This window comes from Prionailurus bengalensis, chromosome A3, assembly GCF_016509475.1.
Source record: "Prionailurus bengalensis isolate Pbe53 chromosome A3, Fcat_Pben_1.1_paternal_pri, whole genome shotgun sequence".
NCBI lineage: Eukaryota > Metazoa > Chordata > Mammalia > Carnivora > Felidae > Prionailurus > Prionailurus bengalensis.
The window spans coordinates 113,412,524-113,438,760 of NC_057354.1; the positions used below are offsets into that span (position 1 = coordinate 113,412,524).

At 39.1% G+C, this 26,237-nt stretch overlaps 1 protein-coding gene across 6 annotated transcripts in view; it reads right to left on the bottom strand.

Annotated features, from left to right (window-relative positions):
* The window catches only part of RASGRP3 (RAS guanyl releasing protein 3), a 105,462-nt gene that overhangs the window by 34,248 nt on the left and 44,977 nt on the right, over positions 1-26,237 (bottom strand). For 5 of the 6 annotated variants that reach the window (XM_043553202.1, XM_043553198.1, XM_043553199.1 and 2 more), the window contains 6 exons: positions 9,320-9,452; positions 5,586-5,780; positions 4,501-4,603; positions 3,215-3,277; positions 2,519-2,650; positions 1,119-1,266 (listed from right to left, as the gene is read on the bottom strand). In XM_043553202.1, coding sequence (XP_043409137.1) covers positions 1,119-1,266; positions 2,519-2,650; positions 3,215-3,277; positions 4,501-4,603; positions 5,586-5,655 — 516 coding nt within the window. In that variant the 5' untranslated portion in view covers positions 5,656-5,780; positions 9,320-9,452. The remainder of the gene's footprint in view (positions 1-1,118; positions 1,267-2,518; positions 2,651-3,214; positions 3,278-4,500; positions 4,604-5,585; positions 5,781-9,319; positions 9,453-26,237) is intronic. The other variant, XM_043553203.1, reaches the window with a different exon arrangement.

The window sequence follows — 26,237 nt, forward strand, 5'->3', positions numbered from 1 at the left end:
ATTGGTTTCTGGGGACACTTCAGACCTAAAGGATCAATATCTCCAAAGGAAGAACCCAAGAGTCTTCATTTTTCACCCACTACTTGTGATTCCAACAGCCAGGCAAGTCTGAGATACAATGGCATACATTAAAGAAAAGGAAATGAATACAAATATAATGATTTCAAGTCAGAATAATTTTGTACAGTGTTTTAAGAAAAAAGAAGAAGAAAACAATAATTGAAGTAAGGCAGCTCCTTAGCAAAACAGACACCTTTTGGGGGAGTCAGCATGGATGCCACCAAATACATGTGAGCCTTCTATCATGTAAACAATGCAGGGGGTTCCCTCTCATGGCCTGCCAGGAAAGGATCATTAAGGTCCTCTCCAAGTAGGATTATTTTGTAAAAAGAATCAGTCTTTCAAAAATCCATACTTCTAACTTCATGTTCTTCTTTGCAAGTAATAATGTAATTAATTTTCTGGCACCTTGGAAAAGAAAGAGGAGTGATTGCCCCAGAGCTTGGTGAGACAAAGCCTGATCGTGAGCCATTAAGGAAATAGTCTCACAACAAGTAAATAGAGAGTAGGTGGCTAGGAAGAGACCACAGTCAAGAGGAAGAGAAAGGAGGTGGAGAAGGAACACTATTAAGACGGAGTAGGAAAGAAAAGTTTAATTCCAGCTCTCTATATCTGGAAATAAACAACCTGATGTGAGAGTCTCATCAAAGCCTACAATTCTTATTCTCAACCTATGCCCGTAATTAGGCATTTATACAAATCCCAAACTAAATAAATATGTCTTCCCTCAAATGGAGGGCCTAGCAAAACATGTTCACTTGGGAGAAGTCAATGGAGCTAAATAAACCTTGAATGGTTAAATCTCCACTGAGTATTTAGAAAATCATGCTTTAATCGTATGAAAGGAGACATTGAAAATAGTGACAGATATATAGCTCCTAAGCCATAAAATAAAGGCAGGATAATATTTATCTTTGGTTAAAAGGGATTGTTCCTGTGAATTAAGGGCACTTTTCCAGTGGAGCACAATGACAGAGGCTGCCAATATGAAAATGCAGCTCTTGGGAAAGTTGGCATGGTGGTTGTTATCCTTGGAAGAATAAATGTCAGTTTCTTACTGAGATCCTTCTAAAAGATTTATGCTCCAGAAAAGTGAGGTGCTCAGCCAATTCAATGGGCTCCAGATGGTCAAACAGCAGACAGGCTTTTCCCTTCTTGGATACTTTTTTCCTCTGTGTGACTCTTCTCATCCAGTCATAGGAAGGACTATAAAAGAAACAGTGAGTCTGGTCAATGTGCTGAAAGGCCATTTCACTCAATGGAAGTTATTAACCTACTGACTCTGTAACTCTTGGCCTGCTTCCAGGAGCTTGTGCAAAATACACGCCCTGTCCTTCATATTTGAAGAGAAAACCACTGACCCACTGCCAATAGAACATAAACTTTGAGTTGTTTTTCCAGACAGGGTGGGTTTGCACCGATCCATCAGGAATTTCTTACTTGCTCTTTCTTGTGACCAGTAAGGTTTGGATCACAGGGGAGAGGTCAGGGTTAGGTATATAAATTTGGCAGATTATCAATATATATGATGGTGATTGAAGGCACATGAAAACCACCTGAAGTTGGGTTCTTACACTTCAGCAACATATGGATTATCTGAAAAATTCATTATAAAGACAGAGGACTGACCTCACTGCCAGAGATTCTGATTTACTAGGAATGAACCTGAATAATCTGTATTTTTAACAACATCCCTAATGATTCCTGGATCATGCACTGTTGATCAAGACTCTTAAAGAAGTATTCTAGGAAAATGGACCAGAGTATGAATGCCCAGGACACAAAAACATATATTTGCAAGATGGATAACCATACTTAGGGCCATTGCATAGTTTTCTCTGTACAAAGTTAACTAGTAGGTATAAAATGCAAATCTAATTAGCACTGAGTTCCTAGTAAATGAGCTAACCAGTTCATGGCAAAACAATGGTCAACATTTGTAAAGCCTCAGGCTGATCTCAGAAGCACATAGCACAGGGCTTCTCAAACTTGAATGTGCACATGAATCAGCTAGTGCTCTCATTAAAATGCAGTTTCCAATTCAGCAGGTTTAGGGTGGGGCCTGAGATTCTGAATTTCTACTGAGCTCCCATGTGATGCCAGTGCTACTGATCTACAGGCCACACTATGAGTGGCAAGGACTTAGGAGACAGGAATTAGACTTAGTAATTAAGTACTCAGCATCTATTACATGCCAAATGCTATCTTACTATGCATTTATTGTATGCTCATAGTAGCCCCATGACCAAGGTACTATCCCCATTTTATACATAAATAAATTGAGGCTTGGAAAGATGAACTATGTCCAGTGGGGCTGTGCTTATTTTGCAGCAAGACTTTCTTCACAAGAGCACACCTTGATTCTGAAATAGTATGGACTGAGGTCAAGTGGGACCATCACTATTCCATCCCCTCATCATGACTCATCATGTTTGAAAGAAGCTTGTGCCACTCTTACATGCTGGATATGTCGATGAGGCTGATGTGTTTTTCATACCCTAGTTGGCTAGCTACTTCTCGGAATTCTTCAGTCATACGGATCAAACCAAGGTCCAAATTAAACTCAGCAGGAAACTTGAGAATCCAGTACCTGAAAGGCATCAAATATTTTTGACGATGAGAAGATTTCAAGCTAGACCTTTACGGAAATTATTGTATCATTTTACAGATTACATTTCACCATAAACCCAGGACCATACCCCAAATTAGCAATCTCCTATTCCCCTCCGCATGATACCAGCTCTCACTTTTCCCTCCTTCAATCAAGGACCCAAGTCTACCACTCCCTCTCTGAGTCTCTCTTTCTGACCCTAAGTCCTGAGTGTCTCTACTCTCATCTAAGTGCAGGAAACTCTTCTCCCAGTTCATGGAAACTACATGGGAAAGTATATGGTGGGGAAATAGAAAAGAAATGAATTTACTCTTTCCAACAGCTAGTTTCATTCCCTAATCACATTTGCTATGGCTTGACCTCTAAAAGAAAGATAAATTCAACTCCCAGGAACAGAGGAGAGCCAATTTAATCAAAATCAGTAAAAGAGGGATCGGAGTCCATTCTATTGCCAAACTAGATCTGCTGCTTGGGGAGAAAGAAATTATCAACAATTCCAGAACCATAAAGTAGAAGACAAATTACATGTATAAGTATATTTACCTCATGAAGTAGCAGATCTTTAACCGAAATTCATCACAGTTTTCTCCACTGGCATCTCGATACGTACATTAGTTAAAGAAAAAAATCCTTGTACCTTGTTTCCTTTGCCCACACCTGCAGCTGTTTGACCAATTTAGATGAATTCCTAATAAGAAGGCCATACCAGGGACATGTGAGTTATATGGATGTTCAAATGGGGAGACAACAAGCTCTGATGATATCAGCACTGAATAATTGTAACCTATGCACTATTACACCCCCATATTGAGTCCTGGAGACTCTCAGACTACACTGAGGACCGGGATATTGCTCGCTTTCAAGAACCTCTGCTCAGGGTAAATGTCCCCTCACCCTCTCCAATATTCCCTTCTATCCTGAGGCTGTAGGAAGGATGGAGGGGAAAAGTAGAAAGTGGAGGAAGCTTGCAATGAGCCAATGGAAGCCCACATGGCCCTAATACTTGACAGACCCTCTGCCTATCAGGCTCCTACCCCGTAAGGCTTCCCAGTCATGTGGAGGTCCCTGGGGCTGGAAGCAGGCTGATAATAAACATTAGATCTCCAGGAATAAAACCTCCTTATACATGTGAGGCTATTTTGTCATTTTGTGTCATTTGGCTTTCAATCACCTTTTGGGACTGCACTGTGTACAACAGTGGTAGATTGCTAAAAGCTCTTACTAGAATGGGGTTTCTGGGTCTTTTTGTTTGTTTCTTTGCTTGCTTTTGTATCAGAAGGAAATCTGAAATTAATATCAACCAACCAATTGCAATAAACCTGTTAGAATGTTCTTTGTGTCTTGTCAACAAGGGAAAATGTGAAAACTTAGGTGGTATGTGTGCCTGATTTGTGCCTTATTTTGGTTGGCATTTCCATATGTCTAAACCATATCCTCTGTGTCCATCATTTTGCCATCCTAAAAGGAATAAATTAGGTCTTAAATAAGTGTTGACTATTCTTTCATTATACTAACAGCAGAAATGTTTAAGACAAATTAGAAACATTCAGCCTAAGCTTCCGTTTCATTGTATATCTAGTGATTATTTTCAAGTACAGCCAAAACACCCAGATGGATAGTCAACTCTTTGGTCCATCATGCAGATGTCTTGTGTAGACATCTATGTATATATACATACATATATATATATATATATATATCCACAAAACAGCTGGATAACTGACTGAAGACTGTTTATTCATCTTAATTTACCAGATTTTGTTAGACACTCTACTAAATACAGAACTTGATTTATGATTGTAAAAATTATGCAGTAGTTGAAAGGATATATGCAGAGAAGTTTTTCTGCCAATTCAGTGGAAGATAAATACCATCGGTGCATCAGTAGAACTATTCTTGGCAAATAACTATTGTTCAGCTCTCCATTGTCATCTGTTAAAAAAATAAAATAAAGTGAGGGGTGAGGAGACAACAGTATTACTCTTTTTCTAATATCAGTAGAGAAACATTAGTGTCAAAACGTCTCATAGACCCAATTATTGTTTGGGTCTTCCTTGCAAGTTGAGTGAATAGGTTGGTCTCACCCTCCCTCTGGTGTTAGATTGCCAGATTTAGCAAATAGAAATACAGAACACTTAGTTAATCTCAATTAAGGTAAACCAAAAATAGATTTTTTAGCATAAGTATATCCAATGCATTATTTAGGATGTACTTACACTAAAAATGTACCTTAGATGAAATTCAAATTTAACTGATCATCCCATATTTTATCTGGCCACCCTACTCTGGTCTAACACTTCCTATAATAATAAATTTAAAAAAACAATTAAAAAACAACCCCTTTGTGATTCTATTTGTGCAAAGAATATCCTGAAATGCTGAAGTGGATACATAAACAACATAAAAAGCATGTAGCTTAGTAGAAGGTACAAGTCATATAAACAAATAGAGAATGCAGCAGATTGTGCTACCCATGCTTGTCTGAGACAAAAGACTGAGGAATAACCATAGCCCCATATACCAAGTACCATAAGAAAGTCCCAAAGGGCTGTGGGAGGAATCAATCCACACTGCTGACAGCGGGGATTAGGAATGGTAATATGAACACCTGAAATGGCAACTGAGATGGTCCCTGAAGCAAATTTTAGTGAAGGAGTGTAATAAAGGCGTAGGCATAGAAAGATGCAAGGATGTCCCAGAAACATTAAGTGGACCATGTGGCTGGCATATTAGCTGTGGGAAGTAAAGTGAAGAAAATGCAGAGAGGGCAGTGATCTTGGGGGAGACAGATTGGGGTCAATCAAAAAGGACTCAAATCCAGAGGTGGAGATTGAATTGTTTCACAGCAACACTTGCACGTGAAAAGGGGGATGTCAGAGCATCAAGATACGTAAAAGGGAGAAAACCCTCATACCAAACATCTCAATGCAAGTGCTCAGCAGTTCGTCTAGTGTTGCTGCTTTTCCAAGTCCACTTGACCCCATGGTTATTAAGCCGTTGTCAAAAAACTAGATACATTTTCAGCAATAGGTAGACCATCTCCATAATCATGCAACTTGGTAACGTTTGTGCTAGTACTGGTGTCTGTCCTTAGTTATACTCCAAGACTCTAAAGAAACAAGAAAAGAAAGTTATTAGAGTTCAGACCTCATTATAGCATTACTTTCCTACCGAAAAAGATAATGACTTCCATTGACTGCATCTTTCGACCAGAAAAGTATCAAAGTGACAGAGATAATATGTCAACCACCATGATGGCAAAATGCCTGCTGACCTGTTCCTTCACCTGCAGGTGCCCCAGGACCACAGAAATGTTCTGTTAAATACCAGCCCAATTTGCAGCCGACATTGTCTTGATACAATATCTTAACTTTCTTCATATTCTTTTTTTTAAGTTTTTATTTATTTTGAGAGAGAGACTGTGTGCATGATCAAGGGAGGGGCAGAGAGAGGGGGGGGGGAGAGAGAATCCCAAGGAGGTTCTGCGCCATCAGCATAGAGCCTGATGCAGGGCTTGAACTCACAAACTGTGAAATGATGACCTGAGCCAAAACCAAGAGTCAGACACTTAACTGACTGAGCCACCCAGGTGCCCCAACTTTCTTCATATTCTTAAGAGATAAGAGAGACATTCAAGAATATTATAGATGTTACTTGGTTTAATATTATTATAAGTATATAGAAGGAGGTAAATTTTTTAAAATGTTTATTTTATTTTGAGAGAGAGAAAGAGAAAGAGAGAGAGAGAGCATGCACATGAGTAGGGGAGGGGCACAGAAAGAGGGAGAGACAGAATCACAAGCAAGATCTGAGCTGTCAGCAGAGCCTGATGTGGGGCTCGCTCTCATGAACTGTGAGATCAGGATCTGAGCCACAAATCAAGAGACAGAGGCTTAAGTGACTGAGCTACCCAGGTACCCCAAAGGAGGTAAATTGTAAAGTGCAAATATATTTGTGAGAATTATCCTCAATGATCATATAAACATTCAACAATTGATTTAAAAAGTCTTATTTGCATGATTTCTCTAATAGTGACATTAGTACTAGTGGGAATAGTAATAAAAGTATTAACAATAATCTGTTGAACATCCACATTATAGATCAATCACCATACCACTTTCTAGATATTATCCAACTTGACCTTCATAATAATACTGTTATGACCAACAAAATAATATTTCATAACAATGCTTCATAAAAATAGTAATTATTATTCCCAATTTACAGATGAGGTCATGGGATTTGCAGAGATTCAGCAACTGGTCTAAAACTACACAATTATTAAGGCCTAGAATCAGGACTCCATTGTAAAATGAAGCTTTTAGTTTCCTTTTTCCCCTTTCATTGTTCTCCCAAGTATGGATATCATACATTGTCATGATTTTGCCCCCTAATCCAGTATGATGAATATCACTCCTCCACACCATATCAGAAAGTTGACATAGCCAAATGATCTGTCACATAGGTAGAAAAAATGTGGGGATGACAGCTTTCTCATTTTACATCACTGTCATAGGGGAAATGGGATTGGAAACCACCTCTGAGAGTTCCTTATACTGAAAGCATTGCTGTTGGAGGCACCTCATTTTATTTCAGAGTCCTTGATGCGAGCTCCATATAGGGCTTAGAGAAGGTAAGAGCTCATCGTGATGTAAGACAGTTATCCACTTAGGGCAGTTTAATAGGTTAATGTGCCCACTGGGAATTAATCTCTTAAACTGTTTGAAGTCAGTGTCTTTTCTACTTTTGAAATTTATTTATTTAACAGGCAATCATCAAGCACCTGACAGATGCCAGGCACTGGGCTAAGCATTGAGGCTGCCGAGACGAACAAATCATTGTCCCATCCCTGCCTTCCGTAGGCTCAAAGTCAACTTCAGAAAGCAGACACATAAATGAATAGGGAAAAAAAGCTAACTTCCATGTATATGGTTGTGTTAGTTCAATGGGACCACCAAAGAGTGACATATGAGTGGGTCTGTGCAGTAGGCATATAACTGCAAAGGAAATTTTTTACCGTGTATTATTTCTGTGTAAAACCATATTCTTGTGCTGACGGTGCCACATTTAGAGCCTAAAAAGTAGGATTATTTCACATGTGCAGTAAAAATAACAGAAACACGGGATCAATGCTATCCCACTTCTGCTGCTCAAACGATTTGTGAAAGGGAAATATTAAAGATGTCGGGAAGCAATTCTTTTATGTCTCTTAACCAACTTACCTTATTGGTGAGGCCTTTCCTGACCACCCTATTTAAAACAACAAGACCTCTCTCCTCACACCCCCCTCCCACTTGGCATGCCCTACCTCACCTCCTGGCTTTATTTTTCTTCATAACACTCGTCCCCATTTGATGTACTATATATTTTACTTGTTTATTTGTTTTTAAATCTTTCTAGCACTATAAACATAAGCTCTATGAACGCAGGATTTTTGTGTTTGTTCTCTGGCATACTCCCCAGCTCCTAAGATGTTGTCCGTCATAGAGAAGATACTAAAAAAAAGCATTTGATGAATTAATGAATGAGTGGATGGATGGATGAAGAAATGAATAAAATAAAAATTGTAAAAAGTTTATCTTTGAATATGTACTATAATATTTTTAGTTTGTTTTAGTACTTTAAATCAGCTTTTAGTAAACAGCCTGGGATAGAGGTTCCTTCCAGCTTTCCAGACTTAATAGGATCTGTCTATATTCATAATAAGAACTTGGTACCTCTTCCAGGACATTTTGGGGGCAACACTTCTCTTATTTCCTTAATGTAAATTCTGTCAATCCCATTAAAAGTCAAGATTGGACAATTGACAAGTTTGATTACCCTTCATGTATATATAGACACTTTTTATCTTGTGAACTCTTGTTACTGAATGGTAAATATATTGCTTAGAACCAAATGGCCTACATTAACTAAACTAGTTTCTCAGGTCAAATCTATAATTATTCAGCTGGTCTACTTTTTTTTAAATTGTTTAAGTGTTTATTTATTTTTGAGAGAGAGACAGAGAGTGAGCAGTGGAGGAACAGAGAGAGAGAGGGAGACACAGAATAAGAAACAGGCTCCAGGCCTCTGAGCTGTCAGCACAGAGCCCAAGTGAGGCTTGAACTCACAAACTGCGAGGTCATGACCTGAGCTGAAGTCAGATGCTTAATGGATTGATCCACCCAGGCACCTCTATTCAGCTGATCTTCTTGAGGAAGGTATTACCCTTCCATAAGGGGTTAGAAAGAAACAATGTGGTACCAAAAACCTGTCACTATGTTTGGGATATTTGTGATCTGCAAGGAAGGCAGCACATGAGAGCTAGGCAGGCCAGGCTCTCCAGTTACAATCTGTTTCCTCAATCAGTAGATGTGTCTGTGTCCCCACTTAGCATTCTGTCACCTGCACATGCACCTGAGATCTCATTTTATTTGTGTGGCTATTATTGTGTCTGCAACTGCTTTTTCAAAAGTAAAGCTTCTTTATTATAAAAGCAACATATATTCATCATTTAAAATAGGACAGGAAGGAAAAAAAGTTGCCCGCAATCTCACCATCCAAAGATAACTCTTGTTAATATCATAGCACGTTTCTTTCAGTTTTCCTAGGCATATTTATTTTGGCAAGTTTCGTATGTAATCTACAATGGTTTAAATAAATACTTACCTACTGGTTCCACACAGATAGGTATCCAGGTCTGCAAGAATGTTAAGGGCAGTTGTCATTCTTGGAAAATGCACTGGGGATGCAGTCTGCAGAACTGGTTTATCCAACTTGAATAATAAGTACTTTGCAGAACCTGATAAAAGAACATAAAGAAATCCCCAGACAGAGTTAAATAATAGAAACCCCAAAGAATCCACGTTGTGTTAAAACATTTCCAAAACCCTTGAGTTATAGGTGGTTTTCGAAATTTTGTCCATCTCAAAGTCAATTAAATAAAGAAAAATATTCGAAATAGTTATTTGGTGACATGGTATTTTTTAAATCAAATAGCTATTTTAAAAAATCAGCCTATTAAAGTGCTGTAAATGTGGCAAAAACCAAAATTTATACACATAGTGTAAAATACTATTTTAGTCCAAATACACTTGTACCATTGGAGTACTCATTACGAATTTCCAAACACTGACCTTGGAATGTTAGTAAATCTCTAAAACAGTTTGTTGTGGTGATCATCAAACTCTGACTCTAAATCATTCCTGACTGTCTCAATGTGAGTGTCAATGTTATTTTAGTCCAGGTTGTTTAGTCTCCCAATGGTTTGGGACTTGCTTTAGTGTTGATAGGTATTCTCTGGCTGAAATGAGAATTATTGCTCCCCAGCATACACATTTTCTCACAAGTCTGAAAAGGACACAATAAAGCCAAAATTTCCCCAGGGCTTGAATTACTTCTATAAGAAAAGTTCTCACTTCAAAAGGGCAATAGAGTTCTGTTGGGTGTGATTCCAAAGGCCATGATGTCTGCCTGCAGCAAAAAGTCTTTCATTAACATGAAAGCCTCTGTCTTCAAAAAAATCCTTGTGAGGTTGCCTAGGACAAAAAGAACTATGCTCCCAATTTTAGAAATAGTAAAAAGGAGTCAGCTCCATGCAGCTAGCATTAACAGACATAAATTAGCACCCCAGCCTCTTGACTCAGAACCTTTAGAGTCTTTGAAAATTGGATTTCAGTCCTAGATAAGCAAATGTGGGGGAGTTTTACTTACGTCTGAGTAAAATGCCAATATTGCTGCCTACTTTACTGGATTGTTGAAGGAGTTACAGAGGTAACATAAAATACACCCACCATATGTCCTGTAAAATACTGGGTGCTCAAGGAAATGTTCTTCCCTTCACCCACAGTATCTCTTCCCTTCCAATATTTAAAGGTCTTTAAGTTGAGGACTTAGGTGAAGTACAGGACCAATATGATTGAAGTGACAGGAAGAGAGATGTTAAGTTAGAGAAGAAAAAAGGAAATAGGAGAAAAAACATTGTGACACTAGAGCTTCTAAAAGTGGGGCAGGTGGCCTCATCAGCAATGGAATCCCATTCCTGAAAGTTCTTGAGCCAAAGTAAAGTAATGACTGTCAGAGATGTTGTGGGCTTAATTCCCAGAAGGTGTCTAGGAAGCATGCCAAAATGACAGCAAAGGTTGCTCCTGGCTCCAGGATTACAGAATTTATAAGTTGAAATATTATATCTAGTAAAAATTCAACAAACAGTTTTGAAATGATGTTGGCCATGTTAGAACTTCCAAAGATAGTCTTGTCTATAGCATTATCTCTATTGCAATAAAAAACTAACAAAAACCCTTAAACACTCTTCCCTCCTAATGGCAGATATTGTCTTTATATATAAATGACCACAAATATGTCTTGGCTTTTATAGGACCTTCATATGGAAATAAGGGGGTTTCTCTAAATGCCTAAAACCTTAGTGAAAATGAGTGGTAATTATTACAAGCCTTTAAACCTTAAGGATTAACAACTAATTCATCCTAGCATTTGTTGTTCTGGCCACATTCAAGCTGAATCTCCCTTTCTCACCACAGACACAAGATTGAAAAGGTGTTATGATTATATTCCCTAAGACTAAGGAGAGTCAAGAATATTAAGTTCAATAAGAGAAAGATTAATAAAGCTCTGAAAAATAATGAATTTATTTGACAAATATTTACTGGGGATTTATTAGACACCAGATACTAAGTAAGGTACTGGAGTGGCTGGTAGACAAGATTGGGGGCAAGCAGAGAAGAGGATAAATGGGTAAATGAGAAAGACATAATTCTTATACTCTAGCAAAGAATTAAACAAATAATTACAATAAAGTATCCCCTGAAGGGGAGGGGCACTACTTTAGTATAGGAGCGAAGCGAGTTTTAGCTAGGCAAAGAGTGGATGGGAATATTGCAATTATGAAAAGCTGAAAGACATTTAGAATGACTGAAGTATTGAATATGGCAAGACATGAGACTAAAGAGTCCATAGGGGTAGCTCATGAACAGTATTGTAAGTTATATGAAGGTGTATGGGCTTTATCTGAAAGGCAATGGGAAACCATTGTTTCAGAGATGAATAAGAGAGCAGTGTGATCCTACCTAGATTAAAAAAAAATTTAACATTTATTTATTTTTGAGAGAGAGATGAGAGGGAGAGAGAGAGACAGAGCACGAGTGGGAGACGGGCAGAGAGAATCCAAAGCAGGTTCTAGGGTCTGAACTGTCAGCACAGAGCCCAACATGGGACTGGAACCCACGAACTGTGATATCATGATCTGAGCTGAAGTTGTACATTCACCTGATATGAGCTGATAGAGCCACCCTGGCACCCCTAGATTTTTTAAAGATCCCTCCAGCTGCAGTATGGAAAAGAGATTAGTAGACACACTGATGATGTGGAAAACAGTAGTCAATTATAACCATCCAAGCAAGAGATGATTGCTATCTAAATCAGTGTGTGGCAACAGAGATGGAGGGGGGTGGTTTGTTATAGAATATAATTTGAAGATAGACACAAGATTTGCTGACCCGATGGCTTTGGGGAATGAACAGAAAGAAGGAATCAGGGATAATTCCCAGGTTTCTAGCTAAACATTTGGTTGGGTTATGGAGCCATTCCCTTGAGATTGAGAAATTGAGGGGAAGGGGAAGGAGTAGGAAATTCATGGTGGACAAAAGATGAGTTCACTTTTAGATGTGTTGAGTTAGAACTGTCTGAGACGTCCAAAGGGAAATGCTGAGTTAGCTTCTGGATACCCATTACAGACTTCTGATTTGACACCTGAGCATATTTAAGTGCTAATCAGTTGGAAAGGAAAATTTAAGGAACAGGAGAAGAATTTAACCTACATAACAAGGATCCCGAGAAGACAGAAGTGATGGAGCCATGCATAGGTGGAGGGATTTACTTTGGATAATGTAGCAGGTCAGCTTTCTCATTGTAACAGCAGGAAAGAGGGCAAAATAGGTAGAGATATATGTAGATTTGTCTTTTTGATAGCAGGAAGTCAAGGAAGGTTCTGTCTAATCACTTCTATTTACTCTAAAAAGAAGGAGACAAGGTCATCTGCTAGAAGGTCTGACGTTTATCAAGAGGAAAAAATATGCAACAGATGTGGTAAAAAGCACAGAAGAAAGAAACAGAATTATTGGGCTATTTCCCATTATTTCCATTGAGAAGGCTGATGTTTCTTTTCTGGAGTTTGAGAGTTTAGTGTTCCTTGTTCTGTGGGTGACATCATTCGTGCCACGTTTCTGAAATTATTTAACTTTTCTGGAACAACTTATATGGCAAGTTTCTTCTTTATGGAGCAGGCAATTCTGAGTTAATGCTGTTATAGTCCAGTCACATGTGGTTTCCATAACTCAGAGCTAAAGCACGGCTGGCATTTGCTAGGTAGTTTCCACACAAGGGCATTCCTTCCTTCTCCCATTTTACCCAGCTTCGCTTCAAATGGTGAGGAAGAAGACAGATACTATTGGATGTGATATAATAAAGAATTGTTTGGGGCGCGTGGGTGGCGCAGTTGGTTAAGCGTCCAACTTCAGCCAGGTCACGATCTCGCGGTCCGTGAGTTCGAGCCCCGCGTCGGGCTCTGGGCTGATGGCTCGGAGCCTGGAGCCTGTTTCCAATTCTGTGTCTCCCTCTCTCTCTGCCCCTCCCCTGTTCATGCTCTGTCTCTCTCTGTCCCAAAAATAAATAAACGTTGAAAAAAAAAATTTAAGAATTGTTTGTCTCTCACCCTTTGACTTGATCCAGAACACTGCATTCTGGGCAACTATAGCCTCAGCCACCATTCCCATGTCCTCTACCTTCCCAGTCGGGATTTCTGTATCTCTGCCCTACCACGTACACACACCAATCTCCTCATTATCTATTATCTTTAAAAGGTCATAAATAACAAGATACATTACTGTTTCTTCTCAGTTCACTCTTCATATTTGGCATCCTTTGCTTTTTTCTGCATTGGTCTTCTTTTAACTTTAATTTTCCTTCTCATTGTTTTCAACATTACCTCTCAACTCTTTGAATTTCTCTTTCTACCTTATTTCCTCCAATTGATTACTCTTTCTCATCATACTCTGTCACAACCTCCTGTCATCACTGTCAAAGTTGATTCTATCACAAACCAACCCAGATAGTGCGTACTAAGGAAATGAGCCCAGTGCTTAGACCAAAGTTACAACATTTTAAATGGGCCATGGTGACCCAGGGAATAAAGTATCCCACGTTTACAGACAGTGGAGTAATAACCCCAAAGGTAATTGAACAAATGACATACAGGATAAGCAGCCCTGGAAAACAGTGTTTTTCTCAACTCTAAAAGTAATTTTTTTCATTCTTGTCTTGGATGGGTTTACCTAATGTGATAATGAGGTTTTCCTGAGTTTTAAATTGTTGTTGTTATTGTTTTTTTTGTTTTTCTCTTGAAAAGAGCTTTTTCTAAATCGATAGGGCATTGATAATCAGTGTTGTTGTGGGGTGCCTGGGTGGCTCAGTCGGTTGGGCGTCTGACTTTGGCTCAGGTCATGATCTCACAGTTTGAGGGTTCAAGCCCTGTGTTAGGATCTGTGCTGACAGCTCAGTCTGGAGCCTGCTTCAGATTCTGTGTGTGTGTCTCTCTCTGTTCCTCACCCCACTCCTGCTTTGTCTCTCAAAATAAATAAAAACGTTAAAAATTTTTTTTAAAATAAATAAATAGGGGCGCCTGGGTGGCGCAGTCGGTTAAGCGTCCGACTTCAGCCAGGTCACGATCTCGCGGTCCGTGAGTTCAAGCCCCGCGTCAGGCTCTGGGCTGATGGCTCAGAGCCTGGAGCCTGTTTCTGATTCTGTGTCTCCCTCTCTCTGCCCCTCCCCCGTTCATGCTCTGTCTCTCTCTGTCCCAAAAATAAATAAACGTTGAAAAAAAAATTAAAAAAATAAAATAAAATAAAATAAAATAAAATAAAATAAATAATCAATGTTGTGGGTTTTAGAAAACAAAGTAATAATAGTTTCTTCAAATACTACTTGTTGGTGGCATATAATGTGATACACATAATGTTGGGGAAATTACTTATAGTTAAATCTTAGAATATCATTTTGTTAAAGCAAAATATCATTCTCCCCATTTCATAGATGAAGAAATTGAGCTCCAGAAAGGTTAAATTACTTGTCCATGTCATATTACTAGTTAAGTGGCAAAGTCAGGTCTGTCCGACTCTGAAAATTTGTATTTTTTCTACTACCCACACATATTTTAGCTGTTGTTAAGACTTGCCTATTAGATCAATTTCTAGGCATTGCCTAGAACAAATGTGTACTATGCCCTGTGTTTAGCTTCTAAGCATTCAATCACTGGCTCTATTGTCTCAAGATGAATAACCATCATTATTACAGCAGTTTGGCAATTCAGGGACTCACTGGTACCAAATACTGAACGGAAGTCAATAACCAGCTCAGAGCTCATTCCACAAGGCCCCCCTTGTAGCTCCGGTCAACAATTAAGTAACAAGGCTAAGCGGCATTTTGTTTATTTTTTCTTGGTTACTGGTATTTACTACTGGCAATCAAACGAATATATTTACATTTAACAGGAGTTAAATGAGAAATGAGAATCTTGAAGAAGCTTTAGCAATAAATACGAAATTCCAAAGTCCAACCAAGCAGGTATTTTCCTAGCATTTGGCTGAAGCTAAACACAGAAGAGAAATGATACATACACATATTAGACATTTGCAATCAGATGGTTTCCAGATGAACACATTCAACTCCTTGGAAAGGTTATGACCTACCATGGCAACTCTAGCGTTCAAATTGTAAATAGGATCCCAAAAGAAGATTCAGAACTAGAAAATGTTTAGCCTAGAAGTTAAAATTTTAAACTTTGGGAAAACAGCTTTTATGATGATCAATGTTTTCTCCTCAAGATGCCAGCATTATATTCATAAGAATCTCATCTGTGGCACTAATGCTCTGGAAGGACCTGATTCCAAATCCCCTCAAGTAAAGTCACTATCCCTTACTCTTTGTTCATTTACTCCAGATTGAGCTTGATGATGATGATGATGATGTTGGTGGAGGAGGAGGAAGTCATTGTTTTGAATGCTACCTGGGTCCTCATTGTGTTGAGTGCTTTACCCATTGAACTGTGGGAGGCCAGTATTCTCCCCAGTAACCTAGCAATAAATAAAACACAGCTAAACATTGTTCTTTAATTGTTACCAAAAGTGTTACCAAAAAAAAGGCCGTGTGAGATGAGCTCTGAGCTGGTTGAGTACTTGGTACCAGCACTAACAGGCTCATGCCTCTGTGCCCACCAGGAGCAGGAAGAGATTTTCAGTAACTGGCATGGCTAAATACAACTCTTAGGGAACCAGCCACTGGGCCCAGATGACAATCTCAGGGGTTAGCATCTACACAAAAGAGAATGAAGGTACTACACAGAAAGCCTCTAAGAAGCAAAAGAATGTGAACGGAAGGCACAGCCAGCAGTATAATCTGTTTCACAGGAATGCAGCCAGCAGTATAATCTGTTTCACAGGAATGAAGTAAGAACCACCAACATACTGGAAGGCTGACTTAAAAAGTATGTCCATGCTTACAGAAAGGCATTTGTTTGGCTGAGCAAAAATAAGGCCAATGATTAAGTTATCTGTTAAACATTAAGCACTGGAGGTGTAAAGAGCCCATTTTTTAAAGTTTATTCGTTTTGGGGTGGGGGTGGGGAGGGGAGAGAGATTAGGAGAGAGAAAGAGAGAGGGCGACACAGAATCCGAAGCAGGCTCCAGGCTCTGAGCTGTCAGCACAGAGTCCACTGTGGGGCTCGAGCCCATGGACCACGAGATAATGACCTGAGCCAAAGTCAGATGCTTAACCAACTGAACCACCCAGGCTCCCCTAAAGAGTCCATTTGAAGGGCCTACTTCTCCTGCAGGATACAGATTACAAACAGTTTTTTGTTGCTATTGTTTTTTGTTTTTTTAATTTTTTTTTAAGTTTTTATTTATTTTTGATAGACCGGGGGGGGGGGGCGGCAGAGAGAGAGGGACAGAGAGAGAATCCCAAGCAGAATCACAGAGCCAGACATGGGACTCGAACCCACAAACCATGAGATCATGACCTGAGCTGAAACCAAGAGCTGGACACTCAACTGACTGAGCCACCCAGGTGCCCCTGTTTGTTGGTTTTTAGAGAGAGCATGAGCAGGGGAAAGGGGCAGAGAGGGAGAGGGAAAGGAAGAGGGGGAGAGAGAGAGAGAGAGACAGAGAGACAGAGAGACAGAGAGACAGAGAATTTTAAGCAGGCTTAAAACTGAGTGTGGAGCCTGACATAGGGCTTGATCCCATGAGCCTGGGATCATGACCTGAGCCAAAATCAAGAGTCTGACACTCAACCCACTGAGCTACCCAGGCACTCCATAAACTAGTTATTATAGAATAAGAACCCCATTACATCCAGTGTCAGGGAAACATGCCCAGGGCATTCTGGGAGCACAAATACGGGATCAAATTTAACCAAAGAGATCTGAGAAGGCTTCCTGAACAAGGGCACTTCTGGGATTATTAAGTTTTATGGGTCACAAAACTAGAACAGAAAATACCAGCTAAATTCAGTGGTATCAGACAGCAAAGTAGCCAGAAATATCTGAGCTTGAATCCAGAATTGGGCAGGACATTGATATCATCAACCTGTTACCAAGAAAGTTACCCTCAGAGCGACTGGGTGGCTCAGTCAGAGCTTCTGACTCTTGGCTTCAGCTTTGGGCATGATCTCGTGGTTCCTTAGTTCAAGCTCCATGTCAGGCTCTGTGCTGATAGTGCAGAGCCTGCTTGAGATTCTCTCTTCCCCTCTCTCTCTGCCCGTACCCCACTCATGTGCTTGCTCTTTCTCTCCGAATAAATTTAAAAAATTAAAAAAAAAAAAAAGAAACTTTCTCTCACAGGAAACACCCACCCACCCCCCCCCCACACACACGACAATACTTAGAACAAGAGCTGATGACAGTAAAATGATTTTACTCAGGGATGCACTGAGTTCTGAACTGTCATTGGATTTTTCAAAAAGCATAAGTAAATGGATATACTAAAAGAAGAACGGAGGCTGTACAATGCTGCTTTATTAGTAGTGTTATTAATTTTGTTATCCAATTTTACTATGGACAGTGATAAGCTTTAAAAACTAAATTTCTTACACTATTCTAATGCTAACTCCTGTATACACATGCAGACCCATTTGAAGAGGTAATATTAATTTCTCCTTTGTAAGTGAAACTGTGCTATGTTATCATCTAAATGAAAACATTTTGCTCCTGTTCAGAAACCGGTATGTTCATAGTACTCTGAGAAATGGTAAAGTCTCAGTTTGTGATTACTTCTGAATTGGAGCAAGACCTTTTATTGAAACCAATTAAAGATAAAGTATAGGAACAAAAAACATTTTTAAAATTAGTTCTGCACTCTCCATTAAATGTATATAGCCTGAAGGCCATAATTAGAAGGCTCCACTTAATGACTTTGTCATTTTCTATGATTTCAGGTGTTTCTCCTCCAGCAAACGTTTCTTCCTTTCTCTAAAAGGAAGACATATCTCAAGAGGTAGTGGCATCTCTCTTCTTCTCATTTGAGGCATTAACTAATTTCACCTTACCCCTGCAAAGAAATCACTGTGTATACCAACAAAAGAGAAAATATTAGTGACTAATAAATGTCAGTGGTGTCTGAGGTCCCCTTTAACTTCTCTAAGGCTTGCTTTCATCATCCCTAACACGAGAGAAACAATATGACTGTGCCTTCCTCATCAGAACAAAAAAAGCCCACTTAAAAAAAAGGCTTTAAGAGCATAAAACACAATGGAAAATAAAAAAGGAAATTATGAAATGTTCCCAACTATATTTGAAAAGTGATTTTGGAATTTAGAGTGTATTTGCCTATTAGAACAACGTTATAAATGGATTAATAGCATATTGCATACAGAAGATAAGGAGGTCAGGGTATCTATCAATGCCGAAAAGAACTTTTAGAATTCTCATGGACTATAGAGGTTGATAGTACTACTTTGTGAATATACCAAATTACCCTTTGGAAATTTTGTGACTCCTAGAAACATGAATCAGATTCAGATGGGTATTTTTCTCTTATTAGTGGATCTAGACAGACACAGGAAGAGGGCAAAAAGACAGAGGGAGAGGAAGATAGCTTTTCACAAAGTCACTATTAAAGAGTTGGAGGAGGCAAAAGACTGGAAACAAGGATTTTGTTGATATGCTTATAAAAAGGGAGAATTAATGAAATGGAGCTAAAGTACTAGCATTTTAAGTAAATATGAGGTATCTTTCCTGACCAAAACCAGAAACAAAAAAAAAGAACATCAGCTCCCTATTGGCCTCCTCTCCTATCGCTCTCATCCTTCACAGTCAGGTAGAATTTGCTGGATTGATTCCATGCCCTCTTCAGAACACTCAAATCAAACTCTGTCCACTTCTCCCTTCACTCCCTACTCCCACACTTCACCAAAACTACTCTGGCAGAAGACACCACATTCACCCCAAGGCTCAGCAGCTTTGCGTTGCCTCTTGACCACACTCCCCCTGAAATTCTCCCCTTGGATGGTTTTCCTGGCAACTTCTCTTCCCTGGTTTTACTCCTGTGCTTCTGGTCACACCTCAGACACACACAGACTCCTTTCCTACTGCTGGGGGTCCACAGGTATCCATGCCTGGACTTTTCTTCTCACCTCAGACTCTCCATGACAAACTCATCCACAACCATGGCTTCAACTACCACTCCATGTTGGTAACTCCAAAAGAAAATGAGGCCAGATGCATGGTATACTGTAGAGGTCAGCGAGTGGAGGCTGCAGATGGGCAGACCTGGGATCACATCCCAGCTCTGGCACTTAACTGGGGGTGCCTTTGAGAAAGTTTTACTTAGCTCGTGGGTATGTTTTCATACCTTACCATCGCACATTGCTAGTGAAGATATGAAATGATACAGCTTTGGAAAACAATTTGGCAGTTTCTGAAAAACTTAAACAGAGAGTTACCATATGATGCAGCAAATTCATTCCAAGGTATATACCTGAAAGAATTGAAAACTTATGTTCAGAGGCGCCTGGGTGGCTCAGTTAAGTGTCCGACTCTGGATTTCAGCTCAGGTCACGATCCCGTGGTTCGTGAGATTGAACCCCACATCCGCCTCTGCACTGACAACACAAAGCCTGCTTGGGATTCTCTCTCTGTCTCTCTCCACTCCTCCCCTGCTAGCATGTGTGCATGATCTCTCTCTCTCTCTCTCTCTCTCTCATTTTCTCTCACAAAATAAATAAATGAACATTTAAAAGAAAAAACAACTATGTCCACACAAAAGTTTATACACAAATGCTCAGCAGTAGTAATCATAATAACCCAAATGTTCAAACAACCCAAATGACTATGAACAGCTAAATAGACCAACAAAAGGAAGTGTATCTACGTGATGGAATTTTATTCAGCCACAAAAAGGAATAAAATACTGATACATGCTGCTACGTGGATATACCTTGAAAACATGATGCCACGTGAAGAAAAACATACAAATGAAATGAAATGAAATGAAATGAAATGAAATAAAATAAAATAAGATAAAAGAAAATGCCAGACCACAAAACAAGCCATATATTGTATAATTCCATTGAGATGAAATGGCCAGAATAGGCAAATTCATAGAGACAGAAAGTAAATTAGGGCTTCCAGGGGCTAAGGGAATGGAAGCATAAAGAGTGAATCTAATGAGTTCAGCGTTTCTTTTTGGGGTGATGAAAATGTTCTGAAGTTTGATAATAGTGGTTGCTTTATAACCTTGTGAATATATGAAAAATCATGAAACTATACAACTAAAAAGGATAGATTCTAGTAGTATATGAATTATATTTCAATTATAATTTATTAATTAAAAATTATGTCCTCTTCACCCTCCTACTAAACTGTTTTATTTCCTTCCTTGATGTATGGCTTCATCTGCCCCGGCATTCCATGCTGGACACGACTCATCCCAGATTTCCCAGCTCCTCCTTTCCCCCTCCCTCCACAGGCAGGTCTGATCATGTACCTCCCAAATGCTTCTCATCTGCTCCCATCGCAGTTCCTCTCCACTTCCACTCTCGGGTTCAGGTTGCCATTACCTTTCCCCTGCTCCACGGCAGTGTGCACTGTTGAAAGTTTTCTAGATTGACCCTCAGTTATTCTAGAATGTTATATTACTATAAAATGAACTTCTTTTCTATGTACTATGGACTGAATGTTTGTGCCCCTGCCCAAATTTATATGTTGAACCCCTAATTCCCAGTGTGATGGTATTTGGGGACGGGGCCTTTGGGAGATAATTAGATCATGAAAATGGTTTGTTGTTTAAGCCACCCAAGTCTATGGTATTTTTGTTACAGCAGCCTGCACTGACCAGGACATCATGCTTTGCCCATACTGTTTCTTTTTTAGAATGTTTCCCTTCCCCTCAATAAGTCTGTTTGGCAATCACACACTCACTTCTGAAATGCCTATTTGAATTCTTCTCCTCCTTCCCAGCTCCTCCAGGCAGACTTTGGTACTCAGCTTACTGACTTCCTTTAGGCTTTGTATGATTTATGTTACCAAGTGGTTCTGTCTCCCCAGTAATTTCTTAAGAACCAGACTGTGTCTTTTGTCTTTCTAGCCCTCAACCCAGAAGTGCATCTGATATCTGTCTATGGTTATCTTTCTCTACCACCTTCTTCTTCCAAGATGATCTGCAAATGTCAGATTTCTTTTCCACTGTTTTTCTCTAATCTTATTTTCATCTTGAATTTCTTCTTCTATTCAGTGAATTTACTCCTCTTACATTAACATGCCCATGATGGAATTTCAAGACATGCTTCTAGATTTTTTATTACAGATTTAGGTTATAGAGAATAAAAATACACGGAAAACTTCTTCCAGTCATTTTATCATTTATTTAATAAACACTTATTTCTGTGCCAGACACTGTGATTAACACCGTGGCAGAGGTACAAGATTGTATCAGGCATAGATTGTAATCTCAGAGGACTTAAAATCTAAACAGGGAGCCACAAAATGAACAGAAATTATGATACAGGGCATTAGGAAAGAGTCACGAGAGAAGCAATAACTTCTGACTCACAGAATCGAGCGGTGCCTTAAAGCATGAGGGGGGCTGCACTGAGTGGAGAAAGAAGGAGAAACCGCATGCAAAGAAAACAACACTGAAAAAGGCAGAGAGGTGTGGAGAAGCAGGAATACTAACAGAATGGGGCTCTTAAAACTGGATTTAAAGTTCACATGTGTTCATTCCTTTCACTCAATCAACATTGAGACAGGGAGAGAGAGACTGTCGTGTTCCAAGCATCACAACTAAAAGCCACTGTGAAGGTCCATGTGATATAATTCAATGCAGCCCTCTTCTGGGTCTGTGCAGGTTTTACACATTTTAGTCATTTAATGAGTTCTGAGTAGGCTTGATTGATGGTTAAGGGCCGACTCTACAGACAAACCACTGACACCAAATTTGACTCCTGTACTTTCTAGTATGTGGCCTTGGGTAAATTATGTAAGCTTTATGGTGCCTCTGTACCTTTTTCTATATAGTTGGAGAGTAATAGTATCTATGTTGTAGGGTTATTATGAGAATTCAATGAGTTAATACAGGTTAAATGCGAATTAACTGTAATACAGTACATTCTCAGTAAGTGTTAGCTACTATTGTTTTTTCCCTGGTAAATGACCAAAAAGTGCCCTCTAACTATGGAATAAAATGATTCCTATTTACATCATGTCTCTCAAAGTTATAAGCCACATGTATTTTATAGACACATACTCATTTGGTGAAAGAAGAGAAAAGGCAGCATAGGCTAGAAATCTGAATTATGAAATGAGAGCTAGTTTAAATCCCATTTCTACTAATTGTACTGTAGTCCCATATTTTCTTAAAGATTCCATAATCAGTGGAGCACCAGCATGGCTCCATCAGTTAAGCATCCACTGGACTCTTGATTTCAGCTCAGACTGTGATCTCATGGTTTCGTGAGTTCGAGCCCTGTGGGGCTCTGTACGCTGACTGTGTGGAGCCTGTTTGATATTCTCCCCTCTTTCCTTTTCTCTCTCCACCCCTCCCCCATTTGTGCTTTCTCTGTCTCTATCAAAATAAACTTTAAAAAGATTCCATAATCAGGTTATTACTATGTAGTATTCATTATTTTGGGAGGATAAAGTAGCTGTCTCTAGACATACAACCCAACTATTCATATTCACCTATTTATATTTTTACCCATCAGTTACAATCTATTTTTCAAAGAAATATCTATCAAGCATATAAGATAGGTCCTTAAAGGGATACACAGACACATACATGTCCCCAGAGAAGTTAAAGAGCAGGAAATTTTAGTAGATACATATAGAAATCTCAGTAGTATTTCATATATACCAAAGGGTCATGAATAGGACCCCAGTCTTGACATTGAACTCATTCTTCTCCAGAATGGGAATAAATGCATGTCAGGTTATCAAAACCCATAAAAAAATGTTCTTGAGATTAGATAGAACACAAAAACATTTCCACCTAAAGTTCTGCTGATGGAGATACTGGTCACAATAAGGATGTTGAAGAGTTGAAATAGTTAGTGAAACCGAGCCAGGCACTAAAAATAGAATGAGAGCCTTGTTGGCTTCTGTGGTAATTTGTGGGGATTTCACAAGTCCCCATGTTCACACAGTTTTAACCCCTCGCCAATCTTTATCTCGCCACAAGATCTCATATTTTCAACACTTCTAATTTCTAGTCCAGGAACCAGGCCACATATTTATTTATTTAACTATCTTAGCACTCTTCAACCGTTAATCACAGAAAACCTGAAAGTTTTTACCAAGCATTTGGGTAAAGAGATATTTTCTCACTACTCAATTCAATGCTAATTACTTGTTGCATTCTGAAAACAGAAAAATATAAATGAAGATGTTTAGAGGTGCCTGGGTGGCTCAGTCAGTTGACCATCCAACTCTTGATTTCAGCTCAGGTCATGATCTCATGTTTGGTGGGATCGAGCCCCACATTAGGCTCCTCGTTGACAGCGCAAGTCTGCTTGGGAGTCTCTCTTTCCCTCTCTCATTGCCCCTCCCACACTCTCTCACTCTCTCAAAACAAATAAAAAAAGAGAAAATGTTTAAAAATCTCATTAATTTATTACTACATAGTAATACCTGGTTTGGGAGATAAAGGGGGAAAAGCCACCATAAAGCCATCAATTACTGGGAAGAAAAATACTGGAATACCTCAAGCAGTGTCTACACTGAAAAATGAAGGAACACTCAAGACCCAAAATGTGTTACCTTCAGGCATCTAAAGCAGTGTGAACAGAGCCCAAATTTTGTACAAGTGTTTTTGGTTCTCAGGCATTATAATGCTTTTTCCAACATTCAGTTTTGCTTTTGGATAAGGGAGTCTTGCCTTTGATAATGTGCTGTCTACAAGGTACCAAACATCTTTTTATAAAAACTAGAAAATTGTTTTTGCCACTTAGAAGTATCCAAATCTCCACATCTTTGTGGTTATATGAAGCAATCTGTGGGTCCTGATACAAAATCGTACTTCCCACAAAATCTAAGGAACCCTAGATCTGATGCTATAGCAGTTAAGTATTAAAGTACACTGCTGCTTAAACATTGTATTGTTCTCAAATGCCCTTTAAAATTTTTTCTCTTTATCTAAGCACACCTATTTAAAGGCAAATACTGAACCACAAGTCCTAGTTTTATTTTTTCTCCAAATTGAAGATGGTGCAAATTAAGTTCTTCCTTACTTATCATTCACAGATTATAGAATGGTGACCCTTTGGACAGAGGTCTGGCCCATCAATGTTATTTTTTTTGTTAGGCCCTCACAAAGTTTCAAAATCTTTGCATTATTTGCAAAATGTACAAATCCAGACTTTACCTTTTAAAAATCCAGTTTTCTAGATTCTTGTGGAGAAATCATATCTGCCCCATGAGGCAATATCTGGCTGGAGCTGAGTAGCGACTGCCTTCCAGTTCCCCAAAGTTCCAACTACCCTCTATTGTTTCCCCAGCTGAGGCCAAGGGTCATTGCCATTTATGTGCCTTTTCTTTTTAGCAGATTTATAAGGAAGTAGATTTATAAAGAAGATTCTTATCCCAATCTACTTCACTCATTATAGTGTCTTCTTGGCCTGCAGATATTTGCATTTGTGAGCCCCAAATTCAGACACATCAGGCTCCCTCTTGACATTACAGATGCTAAGCAAAGGTTAAGGGGGATTCTTCATTGTACAAGTCTTCACAATGTTACTACTCGTGGATTAAACAAAGAAGAACCACAGCTACTATGCCTTCTGGCATATTTTCATTCAAAAAGTAGGTTCAGATCACAAGACAAACTTCACCTCCCACCCAAGCAAGACAATAAGTTTGAGAATTTCTACAGCATTTGTCAGGCTTGCTTTGGCTAGCAGATTATTACTTATTTCCATTTATAATATGCTTATAATGTCTAGATTACTTCCAAGTTTTGCAATTCCCTCAGATTTCTGTGTTTTCCTTTTGTAGAAAAGTTCTTGTAAAATAGATGTTCATTAATGATTCCCAAACAGCATGGGACTTGGTGCCAATACCCTCTCAATGCTTTACTTTGCAGATTCTGGAAAGATTAAGGGAAAATAGAACGTATACTGGAACGTCTATATATTTAAAAAAAATGTACCTACCCATGCTTAGTGGAGAATACATTTTTAGATTCCTCACATTATAGTGAATATCTAGTTTCACTCTCCCCCACTTCCTCCCTATGTTGCTTTGGATCTATTGACTACGGCTAGTAACAGCTTACTCCTCCATGTCAGATTTGAGTAATACACAGGTACTCATCACTGTGGGCTTTCAGGATAGCTTCCTGTGGATAATTTCCGGCACTTAGATAATGAGTCACTTGGGTAACTAGAGACTATACAAGTTGAGCTGGTATTCTTCCTTTGTTGTTGTTTATTGCTCTAAAAGGAGAAACCAGAAACCAAGGAAGGGTTATTTACTGGGTCAGTGCAGCTGCAAGGCCCGGTCTCTAAACACCTGATTTCATCATTGCGCTCATTCAAGTCTTCTGATAGTGCCTTTTTTGTCTACTACAAAGAAACCCTGTAGTTCTAAAAAGAGAAAGAGATTGTGGTACAGGAGAGACAGAGAACATTTCTACTTTTCAAGGGGACCTTTTATTCACCAGGTAAACTACCTCACTTTCTAAAGGAGAGCCCCAAGGCCAAATAGATAACATAGTTTGCCCAAGTTTAAACAGTGAGTTCATGGAAGGAAGGGAAACACATCATCACAGTGAGCTTCCAAAGAATCCAGCCTCATACTGGGGTCCCTGGGACATAAAAAGTACCTGTGTCAGAAAGCTGATTTTGAACTAATGCATTTGTCTTAAAAAGTATAACTTTTCCAACATGAAGCAGCCTTTGGCCACTTAGACTTGGAGAAATGAGGCAGCTATCTGCCGTCTGTCATGGAATTTCTACTCAGCAATCTAATTTTAAGAGACTTTGGCTCTTTGTACAAATATGACTCCAAACCAATCATCTCCCTTTGTCA